We start from the raw sequence: 27,372 nt of genomic DNA on the forward strand, positions 1-27,372 counted from the left end.
TAGCCAAAAATATATATTTTTTTTATAAACCCATAAAATGTCTGTATCCTCTTTTAAACTGTGATTTTGGTCTGTTCAGCATCTGAGGTTTACCTAGTAGAGTAAACCCCCAAAAATAATAAAATAATTTAAAATGTCATATTTTTTTACATAAGTGATTGAACTGATATTCAGTTAATTATAATAATAATAAACCTATCAATAACAATAATAATTATTATTATTATTTTCTTATTTTTAATAATATTTTTCTTTCTTTTACAGATTACATATATTTTTAATCTCATGTATTTTGTCTGTTTAATTAAAATTTTTGACCTCCTAATGTTGAGAACCAACATTTTATAAAAGTTTATAAAAATTTTGAGACCATGGAAAGTGCTACAAGAAAGGAAAACCTGGAACACAAAACCAGTCATAAGTAGCACATGTATATTTGTAGCAATAGCCAACAATACATTGAATGGGCCAAAATTATTGATTTTTCTTTCATGCTTAAAATATTTAGGATATTAACTAAAGATCATGAATTAAGTTTCCTACTGTAAATATCTCAAAACATAATTTTTGATTAGTAATATTAATTGCTATGGACTTCATTTGGACAACTTTAAAGGCCTTTCTCCCTCTCTCTCTCTCTCTCTCTCTCTCTATCTGTATATATATATATATTTTTTTTTTTGTACCCTCAGATTTTCAAATAGTTGTATCTCAGCCAAATATTGTCCTGTCCTAACAAACCATACATCAATGGAAACCTGATTTATTCAATTAAAAAAATTGACCCATATGACTGGTTTTGTGGTACAGGGTCACACATATATATATATATATATAATCATCTCAGAAGGACACTGTCTTTGACCAGATATGAAAAGCCTGATTTGAATTGAGTCCAGCAGTGAGATTAGGGTTTCAAAATTCCCAAGGAATTACTATGTTTAAGACTGGACCGGATTTCATGGTGGAAGGCGGAAAGCATTGGTCATGTCTGAAGAGCATGGAAACATACTGCACATGCAGGGGGAGGGCAAGACTAGCTAATGAAAGGAATTAAATTAAAACACAAAAACAACTGCATTCCTCAAGATTTGTGGATTTGGAAGCCTCAGAGCAGACATTAGAGCAGCATCTTCAGCGGATGGTAGCCTGTAGGGCCGTGTCAACCTCAACGTCAAGAACTCATAGGTCAAAACAGTCGCAGCTCCGTGTTGTTTTACAAGTGAGTTATGGCCTGCATACAGCCGATTCCCTCTGCACTTCTCAGGCTGGTTAATAGCTCTGCTCTTGTGGGCTCTCCTCCCAGCATGCAGCTTCCAGGCAGCTCTGTGGTGTCTTTGTCTGCTGGCCGTTGCTGTCCGCGGGGAGCCTCGTCCGCCCCGTCCCCCTGTTGTCCAGATGTTGCCGGTCAACTGGCCCTCAGTTCAGCGGCCTGACCTGCTCCAGCACAATTTACCTTAGTGAAATCAACTCAGCATACTGGAGCATTTCCTGAAACAGAAACAAACATCTGTTCCCATTTAAATTACTTCAAATAATAGTGCATTTCAAGATCACGTCAAAACTATCAAGGCTGATAATAGTCTTAAAAATTAAGTGTGTCACGAGTCTGTTCTGTTTTGGTTTAGTTTTGTCTCTATCAGCCCTCCTAGTTTTGCCAATAATTATCAGTTAATTAGTCCCGCACCTGTTTCTGTTCCCCTGTGATTATGTTGAACCTTTATAACCTGAGTTCTCCCTTGTTCCCATGTCTGCTATTGTTGTATGTTACTCATTACGTTTTCTACAAGTAAAGTTCATTGTTTGATATATCTGCCTGCCTGCCTTGTCCCGCCTTGCCTTCGGAGGAGCACACACGTAACAGAATAGCGGACCGAAACAGTTTAGTTAGCGGCGTTTTTCTTTATTTTTCTCGTATTTTTGTTTCTCTCCCTCTCCCGGAATGGATCTTCCCGCTGTCCAACTCCTGTGCCTGGAGCAGAAGGACCATTCGCTGGAGGAACACACGAGGGACTTTATCGACCTGGCGTGCCTTGCATACTTCCAGGACCGCTCGCTCTGTGTATTCTATATCGCCAACCTGAGCGAGCAGTGTAAGGCACACCTACCAGCGAACGGTCCCAAAGAGAATTTCGCCGCTTGCGTGGAGTGGGTGCTGGAGAATAATGGACTGTTTTTCTCCGTTGGCCCTGCTGAGGACAGCTCCAGCCCCACTCCCGATCCAGAGCCCAGCAAGCCCTCACCATCTCGCTGCATGGAGAGTTTGCCAGAGCCCACCGCAGCCGCAGAGCCTGAGCCGGCCGCGAGGATAGAGCCGTCACCGTGGAAGGTGACAGAGCCACTCATCGCCCCGGAAACCGTACTCGACGCGACTGACCAGGTGTGTGAGCCGGCAACATCGTGCGTCATGGGAGTCTTAGTGGAGATCGAGGGAATGGATGAATCCCGAGCCCACACTTCCACCACTGAGGGTGAGCAACAGCTGGTTTCTGGAGGCTATTTTGAGGAACTGTTGGACATCTTCGAAGAGGACCTTATTGACTGGTTTGAGGAGGTATTACCCAGTCCTGAATTTCCTGTGTCTCCGCTGGTCCCGTCCAACCCAGAATCTCCTGTGTCTCCGCTGGTTCCGTCCTGTACCCCTTCCTCAGCCAGCTCCTCGAATGTCTTGAAGGTCCCTCCCAGTCTTCCTCTCCCGCCTCCTCTGTACCAGTCAGCCAGTCCATCAGTCCTCCCTCAGCTTCCTCAGGAAGGCCCCTCAGCTCACCCTCAGCACGCCATGTCCGGTGGATCGGTTGAGCTTCGGGTCTCCCTGCGATCAGCTACCTCGGGGTTGGAGGATCCCCAGTCCTCGCCTCCAGCCTGCGAGACCCGGACTCCACCTCGGCCCTCCGATCCATCGGCTCCACCTTGGCTCCCTCGTCTCCACCGTGGCCCCTCATTCCACCAGCTCCGCCGGGCTCCCTCGTCCCTCCGTTCCTCTGGCTCCGTCGGGTTCTTTCCTCCCTCCGGCTCCACCTTTGTCCTCAGTCACTCCGGCTCCACCGCGTCTTTCAGGATCCCCGCCTCCGCCTCACTCACCTGAGCCGCCGGCTCCGCCGTGGCCCTCCGGTCCTTCGGTGTCACCCTGGCTCTGCGGCTGCTCAGCTCCATCCTGGGCTCCTTCTCCACCGGCGTCATCTCCGGCAGTCGGCCCCCTGGTGTCGGTGGTTCCATCCCCACCATGGCTCCTCCCGCCGTCAACTCCACTGTGGGCCACCATCCTGGCTGGCCTCTGTACTGCCATCTGGCTTCTCCTGCTCCGGGCTCCTCCCTGGCTCCTCCCACCCTCCACTCCCCCCTGGCTTCATCCTTTGGACTGTGTTTGTTCTTGCCCCTGGTCAGTGTCACGTCTCCCTCCTAGTCCATGCCCGCCTCCTGAACCCCCACCCTCCCTCCTCTGTTGGACTATGTTTTTCCGGGAGGGGGCGAACTGTCACAAGTCTGTTCTGTTTTTGTTTAGTTTTGTCTCTATCAGCCCTCTTAGTTTTGCCAATGATTATCAGTTAATTAGTCCCGCACCTGTTTCTGTTCCCCTGTGATTACGTTGAACCTTTATAACCTGAGTTCTCCCTTGTTCCCATCTCCGCTATTGTTGTATGTTACGCATTACTTTTTCTACAAGTAAAGTTCATTGTTTGATATATCTGCCTGCCTGCCTTGTCCTGCCTTGCCTTCGGAAGAGCACACACGTAACAAAGTGTGCATTTTCATTTTATGCAATGCAATGTAAATTACACTATATAACAGCTATAAGTTTTAGGAATCATTTATACTGTGAGAGGAAAAATAATATTACAAATTATTAATATAATTAATAATATAAAAACAAATAAATATAATAAATCAATTAAAATAATTAATTGGTATTTTTAGTGGTATTTTGTAATTGTACTAAAGCCTAAATCAATAATTAAAATATTTTCTGTAAAATATTGCTAATAAAAAATAATTATTACAAATTCTCTGAATTCTCTAAAATTTTCCCAGACCCCAGTCTGAAAACCTTTAGTGTAATTACAATGGTTTTATTTAATTTATTATTAATGTTTTTATATATTTTACATTTTTAGTTTTTAAATGACTTTTATTAATGTTGTTTATTGAAAATGGCTAAAATTACTTAAAATTAATTAAAATAATGAACAAAGAGCTCATACAATACTTACAGCATTTTTACCTGATGTTGATGACAAACATTTTATGAAAATAAAATACCTCCCTTTCACAGACCATTTACTGTAGGTGAAAAAACAACAACAAATAAAACCACACTTATTTCATATAATTATATTTTTAATTTACTTTATATTTATATTTATTTTATTATGTTTATTTATATATCTTGTTTGAACACCCTTGGTGTAAACTAACAAAGTCAGGTTGATTTAATCATATAAAATCCTTTTTCCCCCTTAAAACCATCCATCCATCCTCCAAAGGTTTGTCCTCTGTAGGGTTGGACAGACTGAAGACCTGATAACTTAAATCTTATCACAAGAAGCCATGCAAATTTTTACATTTACAGTGTAGCTGTTTCTGCATTTTGAGCAGAGACTGAGAAAGTATTTTAACATACCCTCATTTAAAGAAATAGTCATAGGACAAGCATGCTGCAACACAGATCAATCACCAACCATAATGTCTAAACTTAAGCTATAAAAGTCAAGATAATTAATCTCATGCTCATTAAACGGATAGCTGGTAAAATACGTCAAACAGTCAAGAGCTATGGATCACTGCAGTCGCACCTCCAAGTGTCACATTCAGGGTCAGCAGGGAAGTTTCGAGAGATCAGTCAGCAAAAGGGCACTCGATCACCAGCCGCTGGTCCATACCATAAAAGTCAAAGGGGAAAGATGATGATTGTTAGAGGCCTGTAAATCTTCTATAGGGTTCAGTTAACTGCTTTTGATCTGTGGCAGCAGTGTATGAAATATATCTCCAATATGAGATCAGAGAGAGCTTTGGACGGGGGGCCGATTGTAAAGGCTGAACTGCAGTAGCTTCGGCGGCGCCAACGAAATGTCATAATCAAGAGAATCTCGCCCGGAGACGAGTTCGAGCTGTGGTCGCCTGGCTCGGTTATTGTGTGATGAGCAGCCTCTTCAAATCACTCATCCTTTATCTGAAATCAATTATCATTGTGAAGATGGAGGCTGCGCTCGCGACAGACATCACAGACCCAGCTGTTGCCCTCTGTACTTATTAGCATCACTCTGAAGACAACCGTAGTATTAATCTGCAAACTCAGGACAAATGTAATTACGCCGACATTCAATAGCTGTCACGCTTAAAAACCCTCGCCATGATGTATTGTTGTGGGATGTACAGATTAGGGTTTCATAATTAGTTCATGTCGACATGCATATTGCAAAGCAGCAGTAATGTAATGGACCCAAGCTTATTCTCCAAACCGGAGAAAAGGCCTGATCTGGACCATGGAAATGAAGACGTCTGTTCTTCATCTCCGTGGCAAATGTTTGGAAATGAGTAAGTGTGCTTGAGTGGTTTTCAGTTGTCCCACTTCAGACGATTCAACACAATCAATCACAGAATCATCTGGTAAATCTTTAAGACATGAAAATGGGAAAAAGGAAAGAAATACGAATAATAGCTTCTGCCTAAACCAAGGAGGCAGAAATTTTTTAAGAGCCAAACCAAATTTTTTAAGAGCAGTCTGTCGATCATTCCAGCTCAGCCAATAGCAAGAGTTTGGGGGCGTGGCTACTGTAGCGGGCTGAGCCAGAGGGTCTTTAGCCTGCTAACATGTTACATGAGAAAACAAATACAGATTTGGTTACAGAGGTGCAATCCAAAATCAAAGACTTGCCAAAATACACAGAGACAGACAAAGGTGTAAAACAAGGGTAAACACTGGTGGTGCTTTTATAAGATGAAGGAATTTGATGGATTGTTTGGGTTTCAATTGAGATGCCAAACTTGCTGAGCTTTTCCTCAACAGATAAGTTAAACTAAAGTTTTTGCTACACATGTTAGCTCTTATACTGTAAGATATTGCAAGGTAAGAATAATCATAAGTGCATTAGTGTAAGGTTTGCAAAGGTTGTTTGAAAATATGCTTTATTTTTGTAATTCAGCTAGATGTCACTAAATATAGTTCTGCAGAAACGGCATATTTCATCTTTAATAGAGACTTTCCTGAGCTCTTAACCCTCATAATGCATTCAAAATCTACATACAACTTTACATTCCTGGGTCTGTTTGGAATTAACATTTTTCTAACTAAAACCATATTGTGTCAATAATGTCTCAATAATGTCTCATTAATGAGTTTTGATCGTTACTGTGTTATTATCATACTACATTTACCCATTTCTATATTCTTTGAAATATTAAATTTTAAATGAACTGCAGAAAAAACACTGTAATGTAAGAAAAATATGTCTTAAAGCTTTTTAAATACTTAAAAAAAACTAGATTGCTATATAAATTAAGAATAAGTAATGTGAGATTTACCAGTTTTACATCTTTTGAAATCAATGGATTTAACTAAGTTCTTTTGAACTGAAATGAAATGACATATTAATTTTCTATCAAAACAGCATCAATTTTTTGAGACAAAACTATCTAATAGAAAAAAGAACATCACACACACACACACACACACACACACACACACACACACGCACTCGCACACATTTATATTTTATATTTAAATGATTATTTAAATGGCTTAAATGAAAGTTTGATACTTAAAATGACATAAATAGAATAAATAAAAAAATACACATACAAAATACATATGTAAGTCATGTATTTAGTAATTTATATATTTATATATAAAAAATAGTCAGGATACGTGGCAACTTATAAGTAGCCATCAATTGAGAGAGATTCCAAATGATGTATTTACTGCATTTACCAACAGAGGCTAACTGGGCCATGATAACCAGCCAAACAACATAAAAAATTCTGCATTCTGATCCTTTGATTTAAACTCGGATCCTAATTTTTGTGGTGTAAGAAAAAAAACAAGCCATCAGAGTGATTAATATGCTTCCCAAAGATGCAATATTAATTGTGCAGAATGTCACGGGGTAATATTTAATACCTTGAGATTTGTATGAAATAGAGATGGAGAGGAAAGATTCTTTCCTCGGCTGTAAGTGGAAAAACCTCATTGTGGAGCATTTGTGATGATAATTTCCCCTGCGCATCCGACAGATCATTTGTTAAGCAGACAAGAACAGAGAAGCGTGTTTAATCTCCCGACCTGTTTCCTACTTGGAGTGACATTGACTTTTCCCTTGGTTCCAGTGAGATTGACGAGCCAGTCCAGTCTCAGTACTACAGAGACCCCCTCCTCAATGTATGTCTCAGCCATCATCCTTTCTGGCACACACAGCGCACATCTCCTCCAGCTCATGCCGTGTTCATGATAAAACACTGTTTTAGCCAGTGCTCCGGCCCCGAGGCCCTGCTTCCAGTCAATCACACCACCAACCGACACTTTTAATTGTATTTTTCAGTCATCATTTGCATGTTGCTGTATAAATTTTTGAACACGACAACAACTATTTATTAATCAGTATTTTTATCTTCTGTAGCAGTTAAAATATCCTTGAATTTTGTTTTAGAAACAATAGACATTACAACGAACAAACATATGTTTTAAGAACCTTTTCTAAATTTTTTAAAAACATTGTTTCTTGGTGAAATGGTAATGTTCAATTATATTATTTTGCAAAAATCATTGGAAGGTTACGTTTGAATGTTACCTGAACCATATGAAGCAAGCAGTAAGTAACATAAAAAAAAATATATATATATTTCAGAAAAATGTTCCATGAATGAATGAATGAATGATGCATTTATATAGCACCTTATTGTGTATTGCTTTACACCCAAAGCGCTTTACAATCATGTGGGGGGGTCTCTCCTCAACCACCACCAGTGTGCAGCATCCACTTGGATGATGCGACGGCAGCCACAGTACAACGGCGCCAGTGCGCTCACCACACACCAGCTACAGGTGGAGAGGAGAGAGAGTCATTGAGCCAATCAAGTGTATGGGGATTATTAGGAGGCCATGATAGACAAGGGCCAGTAGAGGGAATTTGGCCAGGACACCGGGGTTACACCCCTACTCTTTACCAGAAGTGCCATGGGATTTTTAATGACCACAGAGAGTCAGGACCTCGGTTTAACATCTCATCCGAAAGACGGAATATAAGATAAAAACATAAGAAGACAGCTGAACATAAGATCCATGAACATAAGAAAAAAAATGTTGTGCTAACGAATCAATTGAAAAGTTGAACTGAAAAGTTTTCATTGTCAAAACAAACCCTGTTCACACAGATCTGCAAATAACACTGTATAATGCACTCCAGGCCAGTAGTTGGCGATGCCGCTTTGTAAAGAAAAACTATGCAAACCTGTAATATGCACACAGGTGACAAATTTGCATTTAAACAGAGACAATAATGGTATTGTTTTCAAAAACTTGCACTTTGAAACCCATTTTCAAAAGTTAGCATTTTCAGAACCCCCAAATGCCACTGTTGTGCAAACGAACAGCAAAACACATAAAAACGTTTTGTTTTTAGATGAAAATAATATAATATAAAAATTCCGTTAAAGGGATAGTTCACCCAGAAATGAAAATTTGATGTTTATCTGCTTATCCCATGGGCATCCAAGATGCTCTTAGGTGACTATGTTTCTTCAGTAGAACACAAACTATTTTTTTTTTTTACTCAAACCGTTGTAGTTTATCAGTCATAGAATGTCAGTCAATGAATGATACTCACGGCTTTGAGAGATAAAAAAAAAAAAAAACACACACAGACAAAACCAAATTAAACCCTGCGGCTCGTGACGATACATTGAATCTACGAACTGCCGTAAAGCAAGAAGAAGAAGATGCGTCACATTCTGGCTGTTGTGTGAACGCGCTCAGGACAGTTGGACCGTGCGGCGGATCAGAGGTAAAAAACTATTTAAATTCTGTTCAGTTTCTTGCACAGACTGATCGTTTCATGCCTTTACACCTCAATGTATTGTCACGAGCCGCAGGGTTTAATTTGGTTTTGTCTGTGTATGTTTTTTTTTTCTCTCAAAGCCGTGAGTACCATTGACTGACATTATATGACTGACAGACTGCAACCGTTTGAGTAAAAAAATCTTTGTTTGGGTTCTACTGAAGAAACAATTTTTGGGTGAACTATCCCTTTAACATACTGATACATTTGTTCATAGCTATAGTACATTAGTTAACATGAACTGCAATGAACAATACTTTTACAGCATTTATTAATCTTAGATAATGTTAATCTAAAACATTTACTTTAGATATTTTACTAAAAATCTATCTCAAAAAATAAATACTTTTTCAGCACAACGCACAAGTGTCTATTGAGACAGAAACAGAGGTTGTGGCATTGATCCATTTCTACATTTTTCTTCTTGAATCCTAGTGTCTTTGAGGACAAAAAAACAAGTAAACGATAAACACATGACATGCCAACTTTATCACTGACCCAAGACCCTTTCCAGGAAGTGACCCATGTGGACGACGTTCACTGAGCCCTGAGACTGCCAAAAGAAAGGCTGCTTATGGCTTTGCAAGGTGCTGTTCTGCTTTGTGCTACAGCTGCAAACAGCTGGAGGCTTTTGAAAGCGCTGGAGTTTTTTCAAGAAATCTCAGCTGTCTTGTTTGTCATTCTCGTCATCTGATCCGTTGCACATGAGTGGAAGTTTAGAGGTTGTTTGACTTCAAAGTCTTGCCACCTACTTTGTCTCAGAGGAGCTCCCCTAATCCCCTACTTGTAGCCACACCATTGAGGACGGTGGACTCTTTTGCAATTTGTTTTTGAAATTCATGACAAAGACTACACAAAACCTTCTAAAATTTCACCACTTTGAACTGTAACTTACCATAGCATGAGATTATTATGACCTACTCACACAACCCCGCTGGAATGAAGCCAGCTATGAAATCAGACTGTAATTATTAGAGTTGAACTCTACGACATGTACCGTGCAGTCCAAACTGCTCTGAGACTGTATATTGAAGAGATTTTATTTTCTTCCAAAGAAACATTTTTGAATGAATGTTGATGTATAAAAATAAAACGCATTATAATATTTGAAGGTTTCTTTGTTATGTGTTTTAATGCATAATACTTTCTAAAGGTGTAACAATAAATAGATAAGTATCACTGATGTATTATGATCGTGGTTACAATTATTCAAGAGATCATATAATGCTTTATAAGGTGAATTGCGAGGCATAATTAATGCATTAAAACTATTGTTATTATGCATTATATATAAAGGATGAATAAATAATATAGAAATGATTTAAGTGTTACCACATATTTAAATATTAATAAACAGTTTTATTAAAATGTTTGTTTTGAATATGTTAATAATGTTTAATATAACCCCCCCCCCCCCCCACAAGAAATACTAATAAAATATTTTTCCAAACTTCATTCAAGTTTTTAAGGCTTTTTCTTCATTATTTTAGTATCATTGGGGTACTATAATATGTTTTTATTAATATCTTGAATTAGGTTTTCTTTTTACATTTCCTTTTCATATTTTCATTTTTATTTTAAATAAAGATTCAGTTATTTTGTTTGCTTTTGTAATTTTATTTTTTTTATTATTGTTATTTTTAAAGTATGTCTATAATATTTTTTATTAGTTTTTATGTCAGTTTTAGTGCAAGTTATTTTAATACATCAAGTTAAAGCTGCAGTATGTAACTTTCTTTCTTTCTTTCTTTCTTTCTTTCTTTCTTTCTTTCTTTCTTTCTTTCTTTCTTTCTTTCTTAATGAATGCAGTTAAATTCACTGAATTTTTACATTTTAACTTTTCACTCATGCTAATATGTTTAATTAAAAAATTTACTAAAAACAGCATTTCTACTAGAGATCCCCACTGCACCTCAAATCTCTGTACTAGGTGTTTGGCTAACAGTCCTCATAAGAAATCCCAGCTCAGTACCTGAGGAGCACATAAAAGTGCCCATCTCACATGACTAATGCAGTTCACCTACCCCGTCGGACCATATTATCACACACAACACTCCTGTGGCCTTGTTATACTTATGTGGGAAAGATACAGTGAGTCAAAGGCATTGACTCTGCGCTTTTACCTGCCTGTCTGCTTTACATTTCATTTCATTATCCTCAGCCCACATGAGCCTTTCTGGAGCAAAGCGGCAGTAGATCACCTGCTGAACAAATTGAGCAGCATCCCACATACTGAATTCATTGCCTCTGAACCAAGGAGCAACGGCCTACTCTCCCCCGCTCTTCCTGTGAACATCAGGCACATCTGCAGCAGCACATCTGCTCCTTCTCAAGCTCTCTAGGTAGAGCCGAGCCGGCATCATTCATCCTGCTGGGAACAGCCACGTTTGACTGCCTTGGAATTCTAAAGATAGGTCGCATTAAAATCGCACAATAAATTACATGCCTAACTATATCTGTAAGGGTATGAAATGTTTTATCGATAGAGGGCTGTAACATGGCCTTCTCAGACGATCTATAATGTTCTGAGAACAGAAGCCTGCAAACTTGTGGAGCTGCTAACCATATGTGCAATGCTAAAGCTAAAGCCTTAGGAAGCCTTCGCTTTGTCAGAAAGCGTTGTCACTTTTCCCAAACACTCATCTTCATTGTTAGATTTACTGTGGTAATATGTGATTCGTATTTTGGAGATGTCACTTTCAGATAGTATAGCCTATCCCAAACGCCTGCTTTGTTCAAACTGGCCTGCGTTCCAACAAATAAGCCAATGAGTGGAAGACTGTGATGTTCATGGAAAGGGAAGGAAAAAGGAAAGCTTTTTTTTTTTAAATTGTGCACTGAAACTACAGGAGTCTTAGACTTACCGCTGATGGATGGCAAAAATTACATCCTCTAATTAAATCCTTTCTTTGTGGCTGTAAATGGGTACTGTGTGTGCCAAAAATCTTGGTGAATTGCAGGTTATTTTACTTTGTTTGGAGTGGAACCGTGGTAAGACAGAAAACTTACAGAGCAGTTAAATCCCACTAATTAGATAGTGCCTACGACTGTTAATAATCATCCGATATCCAGAAAAAAAGATTTATTAAAGGACAAAATAGAGGGAGAGAAAGTATGAATAAAATTAAAACTACTGTATGTAATGGATATGGGCCAGCGTCAAATAAGGATGTGTAAAAATGAGAAAAGTAGAAACCTTACTAAATCTATTTTAAAATGCATGTGGCAAGTTATTAATTCAGTCTTATAAATGTAGGCATGATGGGTTCATATATAACCGTTCAAACGTTTCGGGTCTGTAAAATGTTTTCATGTTTTTGAAAGAAGTCTCTTATGCTGCAGCTTTTATTTTGTCAATAAAAGAATAATAGAACATTTTAATTGAAATAATTTAATAACTGTTATCTATTTGAATATATTTAAAAATGTAATTCATTCCTGTGATATCAAAGCTGTTTCAGCATCATTACTCCAGTCTTCAGTGTCACATGATCCTTCAGAAATCATGCTAACATTTATTATCATCATATTATCATATTATAAGTGCTGAAAACAGTAGCGCTGCTTAATATTTTGTTTTTCAGAATTCTTTGATAAATAGAAATTTCAAAGGAACAATTTATTTGAATTTTTTTTAATCTTTAAATCTTTTAATCTTTTTTAATCTGTATGTAAGATTGTTTCCACTACAGGATGGAAAAAAAAGTAACTGACTTTTTTTCAATGTAATAATTCAGATTAATTTTCCTCACAATTCTGAGTTTATATCTCAAAAATCAAACTCACAATTTTGCATTCATAATTGCAAGTTATAAATGTAGAATTGCAAGATATAAATGCAGAATTGCAAGATTTAAACACAGAGTTGTGATATATAAAGACAGAATTGTGATATAAACATAGAATTGCGAGATATATAGTGTATATATTTTATTGATGTTACACTATTTGACATTTTAAACTCATTTAACACTTTTCTTAGTGCGTGCACATGCATGTGTGTGTGTGTGAAACCAGCATTAATATAAAGATAAGGATTTTTTTTTTTTTTTGCCACATAAACTAGATTTTTTTTCCACTCTTATTAATCATCTGAGGCATCCTTATTTATCATTGACCCTATAATAGTTGTTTGTCCAAGGTGGTCATCAGCAGGTGTTCATTTACGGTCCATGCACCACAGAGATGACCTTAATAAATCTATTAGCCACCCACTGTATAGTGCATGTGTCCAGAGCAGCGTCTAAAGAGCAGCCATGTGGGGCTCCCTGAGGCCTAAACATAATAGTGTGTTTCAGTCTTATCTGAGCCTAGCAGATTCTGTGACCCAGATCAGACTGCATGTGAGCGTCCGCCTTCACACCTGCCGAGAGCCCAAAACACAGGGCTGATATTCACACTTTTGAGGTGTTTAGGAAGAGTTTGCACAAATTAATCTATTTATTCTTATAAATTTAGAAGAACTAGGAATTTCCATGAAAGGATACTGTATAGGTGTTACAGAAGCAGACGTCTCACTCGAGATATATATAAAACAGGTAAGGTTTATTTAGCAGATGAGCAATGCCGTAAAGCTCCAGGGAGGACAAACAGGGATCCTGGACACGGATGGACACAACACTCGGAGAGAACACAAGCGGTAAGTACACAGGCAGGTAAGTAACAGGTAGATCGCTGAGATAGCATACAGGAGTCCACTTCGTATGAATGAAACCGGATGTCAGATTGTGGTGAGGTGTGTGGTTTTGTAGAGTGTTGGTAATGAGATAATTGGATAGTGACAGGTGCAGGTGATCAGAGTTCAGGTGCAAGTGATCAGGGTGATGTTGGAGCCTGGCCGTTCTGTGACAATAGGTCTATGACTTGCCGATTTTATTTTATTTGTTTTCTATTTCTATTTCTATTTCAATTTTTTATTTTATTTATAAGTCATTAAAAATATGATAAAAATACAATTAATACAGAAATGAATTAAATGGATGAAAACATATCTTCTACACATTCAGTGAAATTTAATTATTAATAACAGAGTTAAACTCAATTAATGAAACACACATACACACACACACACACACACACACACACACGCGTTGGTTTTTGTGGTTTATGGGGACTCTCCATAGGCGTAATGGTTTTTATACTGAACAAACTGTGTGTGCTATTGCCCTACACCAACCCTACACCTAAACTTAGCCCTCACAGGAGATTTTTAGATTTTCAAAAAAACACCATTTAGTATGTTTTTTAAGCCTTTTGAATTACGGGGACATAGGCAGTGTCCTCATAAACCACCTTCATATTGTAATACCTCTGTCATACCCATGTCATTATACAAATTTGTGTCCTCATAAACCACATAAACATGCACACACACACACACACACACACACACACACATATATCTGTATATATACATCCTGCATGTTCCTTACAGAAAATGTTTTCTATTAAATTGTCATATAATTTTTTAATAATATTATTATATAATTACATTATACATACACTACTTTTGATATTTGACTTTCGAGTGAAATTTATGGAAAATGTAAAACATTCATGCTACAGTGATATTATATCATGAAAGTAGGGCAAGTAGAAGCAGGCAATGGTAATTTCTTAATTTCAAACTATTTAGTGAAACAAAAGCTAACAACAGTGGTGGGTAGACCACAACAAATGATGTCAATGTCTCAGTAACTTGTCATGTGTCCTTGAGCATCAATTACAGCTTGACAACGACGTCTCATGTTGTTCACAAGTCGACTCGTTGTCTGATGAAGCATTGGCGGCTGTCATCTTTGCTCAATGGGAATCGACTTTCATCAGAGAACAGCACTGAGGCCCACTTGTTCCTCATCCAGTGCAAATGCTCCCTGGCCTATGCAAGATGATGACGCCTGTAGGTTGTCTAGCACGCAGACCATGCTGATGTAAGCGGTTTCGAATGGTCTGACGTGACACTTGGGTGCCTCTCACCTCACTTAAATGTGCCTGGAGTTGAGTAGCATTCGTCACCCTGTTCTGCAGGGCAATGTTCACAATGAAGCGGTCATCAGCATGGGATGTGTCTGAAGGATGTCCACTTCTATGCCTTTCTGTGACTCTTCCAGTCTTTTTGTGTCTCTGTTGCAACCTGCTGATAACACTCGGTGACACTCTAAGCTCAGTGGCAACTTCCCTCCGAGAACATCCCGTTTGAAGCCTCGCAATGGCCAGGTACTGTTGCTCAAGTTACTGTTGATCAAGCTGTTGATTGTTAGGTGTTGTCTTGGTCTCATGATGTCAAAATGTGAACAGTAAGATGAAGAGGACTGTTTAAATACAAATTGTCATTGAACCAAGTGGTCAATTCACGGATCAGACACTTGTTGTGACTTTTGCGGTTAATCACCTTGTTAGAGAACAGCATGTTATGCAATAAGTTCTGAAACTTTGGACATGTGTATTCAAAAGTTTAGAGAAGGTCAAATTAAGTTCACCTGCAAAAGTTATAGTGCATTTTAGATGCATTCTGAAATTTCACTCAAAAGTCAAATATCCCTAACTTTTTGTGAGTTGTGTATATACTTTGTTACACCGCTTGACATTTTATATTCATTAAACATTTTGCAATATATAACAATTTGTTTTTCTTGTTTATTACAATCTCCAGACAGTTATAACTAACACTTTTACCTTTAGTTTGTTAGTTCATTCATCCATTCATTCATTTTTAAAATTAATTTCAATTGATTAAATCAAATAAAAATCTTAATCATAAAAGTGAGGTGTTTTCAGTCTTTTCTGAATATTATTTTTCAGTAGCTTAATGGAAAAAAATATTGTATCAGAATGGGTGTGTGTGTGTCCGTGTAAGCAAAACAAACACCAAAGCGAGACACTTTCTTCTTAGCATTCATTCTTTAGAAAATATTTTGAGAATGTTTATTATAAAAATATAAATGTTTCCACTACAAATCATTTTCATTAGTAGACAAGGCCATCTACACACTCACACACATACACACACATCAATCTAAAGAAGGGGAACAGGATGCAAAACAATATTGCTCTTCAAAACATCTTCAACGAAGTAAAATATAAAAACACTGATAGGGTCGAAACATAACCGTCATAACTTACTGAATGCTAGAAAAAAAACTGCACTGTGTATGGTGGTTTGTAGTTAAGAAATAAATAAGTCATTATAATTGTTTTTATGTAAAACAAATATAATACAAAATAACATAAAATATCATACAAAGGATTTTTGTAAAGGTTGCACAGATATTTTGTTCATTCTTTTATACATACATACAGACATTTGTACAAAGGGATGGCCGGGTAAATGATAGTACCTCTACAGTCACCACTGCTATCATTACAGGTCCGGTTCACATATGTACATGCTAACAGCAGGGAGAAAGCAACATTTACAAGCAGAATGAAAGGGACGAAGAGGAAAAATGGACTGTTCCTTCATAAGGTAGTGCAGTACATGGTCAGACCGTCATTTCTGCACCATTAGTGCTCTTTTTGATTTTAAGATCAGGATGTCTTAAGAAAATATTCGGATAATGATATTAAGCCCATATTCAGTCTCAAACTAAGACTTGTTTTTTGAAGACTGATGATACCTGATCAGAACACAGCTGTCCTGTCTGAATAACCCTCCACATGAAACTCTGGAAGATTTCATAGTCCGTATCTCAAAGTGGACTTCACTACAGGAAATCACAGAGCATGGTAATGTACGGAATAGCACACTACCATACTACTCTTACTACTCCTGAAGTACACAATTATATACTGTGCACAGTATGCAACTGTTTTGTATGCATGGAATCTCCAGGCAAAATGTGCAGTATTCAACAGAGCTGCACAGAATACTGTATCCCACAATGCAACGTGCTTGATTTGATCTCCCATTTCTAGCATAATTAAGTAATGCAAGTAGCTCTAATATTTGAGTAATTTTTTTCTCAAACCAGTTCAGCACAAACTCTGCCCTGCGGATTTCATTGGTCTTGTCAACAGCACTGATTGCCTGAAATGTCTGATCTTTTCTTGACCGGTGACTGCCTGATTGATTCAACCAATTAAATCATCTGTAGGTTGGGGTTTGCACTTAAAAGGATAGTTCACCTAAAAAAGTTCCAACACTTGATGAATTTATTTTGCTTGTGGAAGACAAAAGATATTTCGAATAATGTTGGTTACCAAACAGTTTTGGTGCACTTTGACTTTGCACATTGCATTAATTTTTTTTTCTTAAAAAAATCTCATTATATCTTCTTTCACGTTCTGCATTGACATGACGGTGAGTAAATGAAGACCAAATGTTCATTTCTGGGTGAACTAATTTCGAAATAAGATAAAATCACAAGTGGTATTTAATTATCTTTCTTGACTCATTATTTGATTGGTTGCCAAATGTTAAACTCCATGTGAAGTGACATTCACGACTTATTTTCTTTCCATAATCTGATTTCCAGGATATTCAACAAGAAAAAATGGAAGGTGGGACTTTGTTTAATCAATTGGGAACTGATTTGGATTGTGAAAAGTAGGTGTTGCCAGAATGTAATCAGGTGATTGGAATGGGACAAATCTGTAGGGATAAACGAAAAGTGAAGCCATTTCTGAGTTGAAGCAAGTCAAATTGAAATCGTCAACATGATTTCAGTATGAATTTGACACATAATTGGATTAAACATGCAAAGGAACCTGATTTATTTTCAAGTTGATAATTGGATGTGACTGAATTAACCAAGAAGAGGTCATGTGAGAACAATTATTTAACATGTTGTTCCAAAATCTTTTGTTTCACATACTAAACAAAACGGGGAGTGTTCAGTATGTAGTAAGCTAGTATTTTATTTTGAACAAAGCCCATTTACCTCATATACATAATATCTGAGACGTCTTTGTCCAAATCCTGCTGGTATAGAGAGTTGCAGGGATGACAGATATCTGCAGGTCAAAACTCAGAAACAAGTTTAGCACTTCCGCTTCCATCGTCAATGGAGTTTTTGAATGGACATTTTGTTAAATGCCTAAAATAAGATCTGGTGGTTTAAGAGCATATTTTCTGCAATAATCCAAAAACCATTGGCAAAGTCGTGTGGGTAATACTAACTTTTGGGTTGGCCTGCAAAAACACATCAGCACTCTGTTCTGTCTGCTTTTCTCAAGTGATGTATTATGACTGTTACTGATTCTAGTAAACAGTTTCTTTTCTTTATATTGTACTGTTTTTATTTGATAATGAATTCATATATCATCTGAACACAGTGGTGCAAACAAACATGTGCCATGGGCTACATTAACAAATAAACCTTTAAAATGGCATGTTTACCCAAGGTCTCCGCTACTCCATCCCTGATTCTGGAGAATGGCTCTCTGCACTTGCAGATTATTGGTTAATTATCAAATATATAGCCAAACATGTCAGATCCCAACAAGTATCACCAGATTGCTCTAACAGTAACCAGCTGTATTTCTCCTGCCGTTCTTCAGAAGAATTAAAGGGGGCTTTTCTACAAGAAACCACCAAACTCTGGGGTGCAAGCTATTGCCTCTCTGAAGTGCTACCTTCCAAAAGGAAGACGGATGCTTATGCAAAGTTTTTTCCTGAAGGCTTTTTAATGCTCCCCTGCCACATGTGAAGAGCTCTTTGTTAAATCCGTTTGGATCGGACTGGCTTCCATCCTCTAGGAGGAGCCATGTGGCGTGACCGTAGACTCCTAAACACGAGGCCCTTGCTCATCCTCCTCTCTCGCCGGTAATCGCTGGGAGACGCGCTTATCGTCTTTGCACCTCGTGCCCGGGAAGACGTGATCTTTCTCCAGGAAGGTTGTTCTGCTTCGCACATGTGTTCAAGAATTGTAGTTCCACTTCCTCTTTTCGTTTAATATCTATTTCCTGTCTGTTAAAGCCAAAGCAGCATTGATCTCGTTTAGGTGTCTTTCATTTCCGTCGCTCGTTTTTAATTTTACACAGGAACTGGACCGTTCTTTGAGTGTGTTTCAAGTGATGTTAGGCTGCTCACGATCTTCTTCTGAGGTCCAACGATCGTCACACCTACTTTCTTGAAGTCCCTGCGTGTCAGAGAGGAGAGAGAGACAGTGAGGACGGGTAATATTGCGCTCATGGTTTGACATACGGTGACATTAATGACAAGCCCGCAGCGGTGCTCTGCCTCAGACCGCTTGTGTCAGTCATGTAGGCCGAAGTATTCCACGAGGACACCATGCTGACATACGCATACAATAAGCTGAGGAGCTGGACTCGTGACAGACTTTGTGTTATAACTTAAACACTGGGCTGATTAACAGCTTCCTGTGATGAGAAATTGGAGTAGCTGCTTCATTTTCTGTTATTTCTACTGTAATTTGAAAGGAACAGCACTGTCAGGGTTACCCCAGAGGGAGAAAGAATGACATTTTTCATTTAATGAGATCCATGCAACAGCTGACAGGAGCTTGCATTATTTACAGTCATGGATAGACTCTCCAGACTTACCATATGGATGAGTTCATCCCATGTGCACATATCCGACTTGGTCTCATAGGAAAAACGTGACTCTAGATGCGTTTTTGCACATTGTAAGTTTTTCACTGTCACTGTAGTTCACAGGTGGAATGGTGGTAGTGGTGCTAAAAAAGCAGTTTACTTTTACTGTGACAAGGTTATGAGGAGTAATGAGTAAAATTTGTTCTGCTCAATGGGTTCATAATATACACTGTTGTTCAAAGAAGTATTTTATGCTAAACAAGGCTGCATTAATTTGATAAAAAATACAGTAAAATCTGTAATATTATGAAATATTATAAAATTGAAATGTTTTCTTTATATGTATTAAAATGTAATTTATTCCTGTGATGCAAAGCTGAATTTTTGGCATCTTTATTCCAGTCTTCAGTGTCATATGATCCTTCAGAAATCATTCTAATATGCTGATTGTCTGCTCAAGAAACATGTCTTATTATCGTGTTGAAAACAATTGTGATGCTTAATATTTTTGTGGAAACTGTCCTTTTTTTTTTTTTTTTTTTTTTTAAAGGATTCTTTGATAAATACAAAAGTTCAAAAGTTTGTTGTATATCTATTTTAAGACCTACTGAGATTGCGTTTTGGGTTTGACTCACTCTCGGGAAATGGACAGAATTGCCTGTATGTATTATTACTGGTTTAAATGCATTAGAAAATATATACTGTAGTGGTCTCTTCTCTGGTCGAATTTTAGGTCTACAATTATATTTAATTAGGCTGATAAAATTATTCCTGTATGTGGTATTTAAGTCGCTAGAATATTATCTGGTGACATGCTTGTCTTGTTTAGCCTTTTTAAGGCCTCTTCTGTATAAAATAAAATTAAACTAATTTCTTCTGGAAACTGAAGCAATTTGTACTGCCTATTTCAGGTTTTACAAAAACTCATATTAAGTCACGTTTTTTTCCCATTAGATCCGACATTGCAAAAATGTGGCAAACCAATCACTTTAAAGTACACCTGAAATACAGAAGCTTTTGCAAAAAAACAACAACAACAAAAAATCATTTTTCTTAGTATTGTCAGTTTAAGGGATGCAAAAGCTGTGCAGTGAAGATCATTCTAGCATATTAGTGCAAGCAGGTTTAAGTTACAATCTATGCACACCTATGCACGAGTTCTGTTAGAAACACTTCTAGAAGTTGCAGCAGCGATTTAGTCCCGATCTGGACATGAGCGCAAGCAAGAGCTCGAGGGAGCAGCCAGCAACAGAAAAGCTACGATCAGAACCCACCATCCAGTCTATAAGCTTTAAAGTGTTGTAATTCCCATGGACGGCTCCCACTCAGGGCACGTGGCTGCTGGTCTGACTTCAGTCAGACAGATTCTATGGGCAGAATACAGCTTTAGATTGACTGATACACAGGCTGCTAATGCACTGACATCAGCCAAACAAACACTCACAATGTCAAACAAGACAGGCCTACAACATTTATGTGTGACAAAAGTTGTTTGATCTACTACAGAGTCAAATTCAAGCTTTAATAAAGCAAATTTACCGAATTTTTGTAAGAAAAATATCCATATTTAAAATGATATAAACTGTTTTGTGTAACTTCCGATATCTGTCACATGCACGTTCACGAGAGACTGCCTTTCCGGGTGGATGACGTAGGACTTAGGCGCAGCGCATGCACGTGTGAGTCTCGCAAAAACTAATGTTTGTTTATAGGAGCAAAGGAAGCAAAGTTTCTTTACTTTACCAAAGGAAAACCAGTCTCCTCTTAGCTTACTGTATATCAAAATCCTCCTACATTTTTCTTTACAAATCCTCGTTTTGTACTTCTAATTCGTGACCGGTGTTTTGTTTTGTTCTCTCTCCATCGTGCTTCCGCGTTCGTCACGAATCTCCGGCGCTTACGCGACACATACGTCCTTCGTCATCCGCCGGAACGCTTCCGCCTACGACAGTTAGCAGAAGTGAGAAAAAGGTGTTTCTATCGTTTTTATATCGGATTCGCTACAGGAGGTTACTCCCCCCCAACCCCCCCAGAGCCGTGCGATGCGCGTTTTAATATGGATGTGCGCGCTTTATTTTACTACTTTTGACCTGTTGAACACTACCACCCGCCTATGTCATAATAAAGCTTGAAAGAGCCAGGACAATTTTAATATAACTCCGATTGGATTCATCTGAAACAAGAAAGTCATATACACCTAGGATGCCTCGAGGGTGAGTAAAACATGGACTAATTTTCATTTTTGGGTGAATTAACCCTTTAAGTAAAGCTCCTTTTAAAAAAAAAAGGAATAATTCAAGAGAATGGCCCCTTCAAGTCAACCTGAAGTGGCGGGTTTTCTTTTGAAAATAATTTTCAGTCACGAGACATTTTACAAATCAAAGATAAGTGTACAAGTCTCAGTAGCACTCCACACGGGTGTTCTCCGTCTTTCTTGTGACCGTTCGGGTGAGAGGGAGTGGGGTTTTGCGTGACATCAACCTGCAAATGCAGACACAATGGCTGGATTGTGTTTACATCACACTGAGATCCTATCACAATGCGTCCTCGACTACCACTGGACCAGGACACGCTGATTGGATAACATTCTGATCAGAAGTGCGTTTACACTTGTCTTTTCAATGTGTATGTGGACACCATCTGGATACAGGTTGCATGTTAATGCCAGGTGTGACCGCAGCCTAAGTTCTTTTTTTCCATTCTGTGAACTATATTTCAAGTAAACTTATAGGTGTACTGTTAGTTTACTAGCAATACTGTATGTCTAGCTCACTTTTTAGTTTATAAAATAATTTTAGAAGTATACACTCGGTAAACCAGTTTAATAGTTTGTATAGTTACTATTTGTAATTTTTCTTTCAGTGAACTAAAAAGAAAAGAAGACATATTTAATAGGCCATTCTGTCAAAGGAGTAAACACAATGACAAGCCAAACATACTTAAAATACTAAATTATAGAGATTAGTCACAATAATAGGCCAAATATACTTTGACTTTTCTGTATACTTGTCAGTATAAACATATTTGATAAGTACATAAAAGTAGACTGAAAATATACACATTTTTTTTATTTCATTTTAGTTTTTTTTTTTCAAGTATACCAAGCAAAACAAAAAATTGGAGCTTTATATTATGTGACAATTTATATCATATATAATATGAAAAAAGTGTCATTTGAATTCTATTAACTTCCATTTTTCAAAGAAAATGTGTTGTTTTCCAGAAATAAGACACAAGAAAGTATAACTATTGCACTCTGCCTGCCATATCAATTTAGATTTGTTTTAATGTGACTTGTGCTAAATAAGGTAAAACCTTCAATGATAGATTCAAGAGCCTTAACGTTCTGCACAATTTACCATGAAATTGCAGAAAGAGCCCAAACATCTGGTAAACTTACTATATCCCCAACAACAACACAACCAAGTAAAGTGATAAGTAATGACTGAATCACCAATAATGATCTCTCTTTTGCAATTCTTCATCTTCCTGGTAGACCTATTAAATGCCAATAGCTTACATGGCTTATTTAAATTTGAACAATTTTATGAAGCAATTTTTGAGGTGAAGATGTCAATCTTTATCTTTATCGAGGGCTCTCAAATTGGTGCAGTACTGCTGAAAAGACCAATATAAATTCCCATGCTGGTGCATTGCTGGTCTTTTGGTCATTTTTTGTTTGTTATGCTTGTTAAGTGTTGACTTGTCACTGGTTAACATTGATTAGTGGTGGTTAATGTTGGTGTGCTTTTACTTCGGTGCTTGTTTATGTGGTTAATGTTGTGTTTATATGCTGTCTAGAACTGATTTGATGCTGGTTTTAGCCTGGTTAGTAGTGGTTTATTCTGGTGTGGTTTCGCTTTGGCTGGTTATAGTGATGGTTTGATGTTGGCTTAGTTTATGGATGCTGTTTACTAGCAAAACTTAGTGAAGCAGTGTTCATCAACAAATATTTTTTCTGTGACTAAGACGAGACGTTGACGAGCTAAAACTAATATCTGTTGATAAAAACTATGACGAAATTAACAAGACAAGACGGGACTAAAATGTTATTTGAGGATTACCGGACATTCAAAATACATCCTATTAGCTAAGTTAACTGTCTTTCAAAATGTGTCTCTGTCATTGGATAAGGGGTGTTTGCATATCTAGTCCCAGTATGGCAGCCGGAGTGGATGGATAGACTACCAAAACACAAACTAGTGATCAGAAACAATGGCCTCAGCACCCAAAAGGGTTAGGGATAGGGTGACCAGGGATAGGTTTCCTGGGAGTCACAATTCGTTGTCGATTAACTTAAAGTTAGTGAAGGCAGGATAGGCGGAATCGCGCTGATAGAATCGCACGCTCCACTTCTTCAGTTCTCATATAGCGCGCGATCAGTTCTCAGCGCTCAAATACACAAACAGCAGTCCAAATGTCTATCGTGTAGAGTCAGAGTATCTCACCTAAATACAGTCGGTTATGGCTTTAGTGAGGTAAACAGGTGGGTGAAAACTGAATGTGTGTCAGTATTATATGCATATCTTCCGTCTTAAATGGACAGCATTCCTAATTATCTGTGTCATCAATGTTAACCAACAAAAGATGTTAAATAAATGTATAAAAGTAAACCTACTGTATCTTAAAAAAAGTTTAATTTGTATCTCTACCAAATTTTTTTAAATTTATTCCAGTTTTTCAATCTTTGATTCAAATTTCTCATAAGCTTAATTGATTTGGTCTAAAGAGAGAAGAATTGCTGACTATTTTTGTTTGAATACTACATATAAAATAGCTACCAAAATAAATGTTGGTAACTGCAGTTTCACTAAAATAATGACTAAAAGTTGACAAAAATGCAATGACTTTTCGTCGACTAAAATTAGACTAAAACTATGAAAGACTCAAATGACTAAAATGTGACTAAGCTATTAAGCATTTTCGTCAAGATAAAGACTAAGACTAAATAAAAAATGCCTGCCAAAATTAACACTGTAGTGAAGCCGATTGATTTTGCATGCTGTCAGTGGTGAATCTGGTGGGTAGTTTTTTTGGTTAAGCTAGTTACCCTGTAATATGTATGGTAGGTATATTAGGTATGTTTTGAATGATGGTAGCTGGTTTGAGCTGGTCCTTAGTTGGTCATAAACTGGTTTAAGCTGGTCTTGACTGGTTATAAACTGGTTCTGAGCAACTAGCTCCAGCTCAGGATCAGCTTATAACCAGCTACAATGCTTCAAAATATACCTGACCAGCATATGCTGTTTTTTTTTTTTTCAACAGGGTAGGCAGAAAAGGTTAGTACAGTTGTCCAAAACCTAATATATAATGGTGATCTTGGTCTTTTCAGCAGTTAAAGCATATAAATTAACATATTTGTCATTAAAATTCACAAAAATAATTGTTTCAACTCTGTGGTCAGTCAAAGAGTGGTGGTGTCCACTCACTACTGAAGGCCAAACACTGAGAGACGAACTGCATGTTAAATAAGTCAATCTGGGTCATGGATGAGGGCTGCTACTTGCATGTGATTATTTACGCTGACATCTGAACAAAATATAACCACAAGCAGACTTAATTACAGACTGCTGAGTGTTTAGATGTTTAGTCCTAAGGGTAACATGCAGCACATCACTGCCACTGTTCCCAGACCGGCCCTTTGATCATTCTCAAGTTATGAATGCCAAATTATTTACATTGTCAAATACCTCGTCATTGGAATCGAAAAGTAGTTTTAGGAGATGCTAACCAGGCAAGGCAAGGTTCCTAATAATAATCTACAAAGCATTTCCCATAAATGCAGATCCACACTGTGGAGCAGAATAGGGTCTTTATTATTAGAAATTTGATTGAGTCAGGGGAATGTGCACAGCTCAAGCCGTTAGATCGCTTCCAAGACTGGGGATTATGGGCGGACAGCACTTTTATTTTTTGGCAAAAGAGGTTTTGTTTTTTTTCTTCCATTTATTGGATTACAATAGAAGAAAACATTACTAAAGCACTGTCACTGGAGATTAATAACAAATGTAATGGCCACCTTTAAAGGATTAACCAAAGCTGGGCTTCATTTACTGGAAACTGATCTGTAAATAAATTTGTCATCGTCTTCTGCATCGGTTTTCAACTGTTTAATGCCAACAAACTTAAATTATATCGCTTGTCTTTTGCCTTGGACTTAAAAGTACAGAATGCTAACCCTTAAGCACAGGGAAAATTATAATAGAAGAATGACCAAATAAAGGAACCCCCACCCCCTTTCTTTGAGCCTCTCAAACCAAATAAAGTGCTTTTAAACACATCAAAACTGACGATAAAAAAATCCTTATTATTATTAAATATAATAATTAAGACTTTTTTTTAATGTTGTTAAAAGAATGCTTACCAAGGCTGCATATATTTGATAAAAAATACAGTACAAACTGTAATATTGTGAAATATTATTACAATTTAAAATAGCTGTTTCCCAATATATTTGAAAATGTAATTAATTTTAAATAAATTATATTATTCAGCAATAATGCATTAAATTGGTGAAACAAATGTATAATGTAACTTTTGAATTTTTTTGTAAATAACTGAGCACCAAATCATCATATTATAATGATTTCTGAAGGATCATGTGAATACTGGAGTAATGATGCTGAAAATTCAACTTTGCATTACATGAATAAATTACACTTTAAAGTATATTAATATAGAAAACTGTTATTTTTAATTGTAATAATATTTCACAATTTAACTGTAAAACTATATAGTCTTAACTGTATTTTTAATCAAATAAATGCAGCATTTGAGGGAGTATGATACTTCTTTTGAAAACATAAAAAAAAACATGTATTATTCCAAACTTTTGACCGGTAGTGTAGATTTTAGTTTTATAATACAAAAAAGAGAAAGGCTGTATAGTAAAATGCTCTTACTCTGCTGAGGTTTTGGCCAGTGTATCACAGGAGCTGTAGCTGACCCCACTGAATGCATCCTTACAGGGCAACGTCCTCGCACTCTCCAGCCAATCACCCATTGTGTGAAAGGAAGTGATGTCAGTGCTGGTCCTATCCAGAAGCAGATTCACCGGTCTGAGAAGAGATGAAAGACACAGAAAGTATTGTTAGTTGTATTGTGAATATGCAGCTCAACAGAAATTAAGCACAAGTAATTTTACTTTTGTAGAACTAATACACAACAGCTTTTTAAGAGAACACAACGCGCTGATGCTGAAAACAATACAACACTGAAGTTGTGGCCGTCTGCAATTCCCATTACGTTTGACAAATGTCATTTATGGAGAAAACAAGCTTATGAAAGTGCAAGCAAAGGCTAAACACAAAGGCCTTCAAACTCGATATGCAAGCTTGCATCCAAGGTCTCCATACGGAAATACCTGCAGAGAAGTGGGACTGATCCTCTCCATCTGTGTTATGGCAAGCATTCCGTAGGAAGAAAGCAATATATTTAGGAATGTTTATTCGAATACACAGACATCTCTGTTTCTGATGACTTCCCATTGTTCACATTCCAATGCGAGTTTCCATTGTTTATTGCATGGGTAAAAGGCCAGTTTATTAAACAAAGCGTTTAAAAACCTACACAAAAAATACAGCACATAAAAGTGACGTTTAATTAGCTATTCAATTAAATGAACAAACTTTTAACATGTTACTGGCAGATACATTATGGAAATGTTTATATGTAATACTTTTAAAATTCATCCTAATACTTCATAAATTATATAAAATTAGAACTAAATATTATAGAAAGATATTTAGGAAGTTTTGTTTTGTTTTTTGTTTGTTTGTCTTTTTGTTTCATTACGTTTCATTTGGTACTTGCTGTACCTTTAAGACTATGT

The 27,372-nt window shown here is 37.3% G+C and overlaps 1 protein-coding gene across 1 annotated transcript in view; it reads right to left on the reverse strand.

Moving 5' to 3' along the window:
• Positions 1-15,937: 15,937 nt before the first annotated feature.
• The window catches only part of LOC306877180 (ephrin type-A receptor 3-like), a 127,364-nt gene continuing 115,929 nt past the window's right edge, over positions 15,938-27,372 (reverse strand). The window contains exons 16-18 of the mRNA XM_079428757.1: positions 26,444-26,599; positions 20,816-20,908; positions 15,938-19,126 (exon numbers count right to left, since the gene is read on the reverse strand). Coding sequence (XP_079284883.1) covers positions 20,833-20,908; positions 26,444-26,599 — 232 coding nt within the window. The 3' untranslated portion in view covers positions 15,938-19,126; positions 20,816-20,832. The remainder of the gene's footprint in view (positions 19,127-20,815; positions 20,909-26,443; positions 26,600-27,372) is intronic.

Source organism: Barbus barbus (genome assembly GCF_936440315.1).
Source record: "Barbus barbus genome assembly, chromosome: 11".
In the NCBI taxonomy this organism is placed as follows: Eukaryota; Metazoa; Chordata; class Actinopteri; order Cypriniformes; family Cyprinidae; genus Barbus; species Barbus barbus.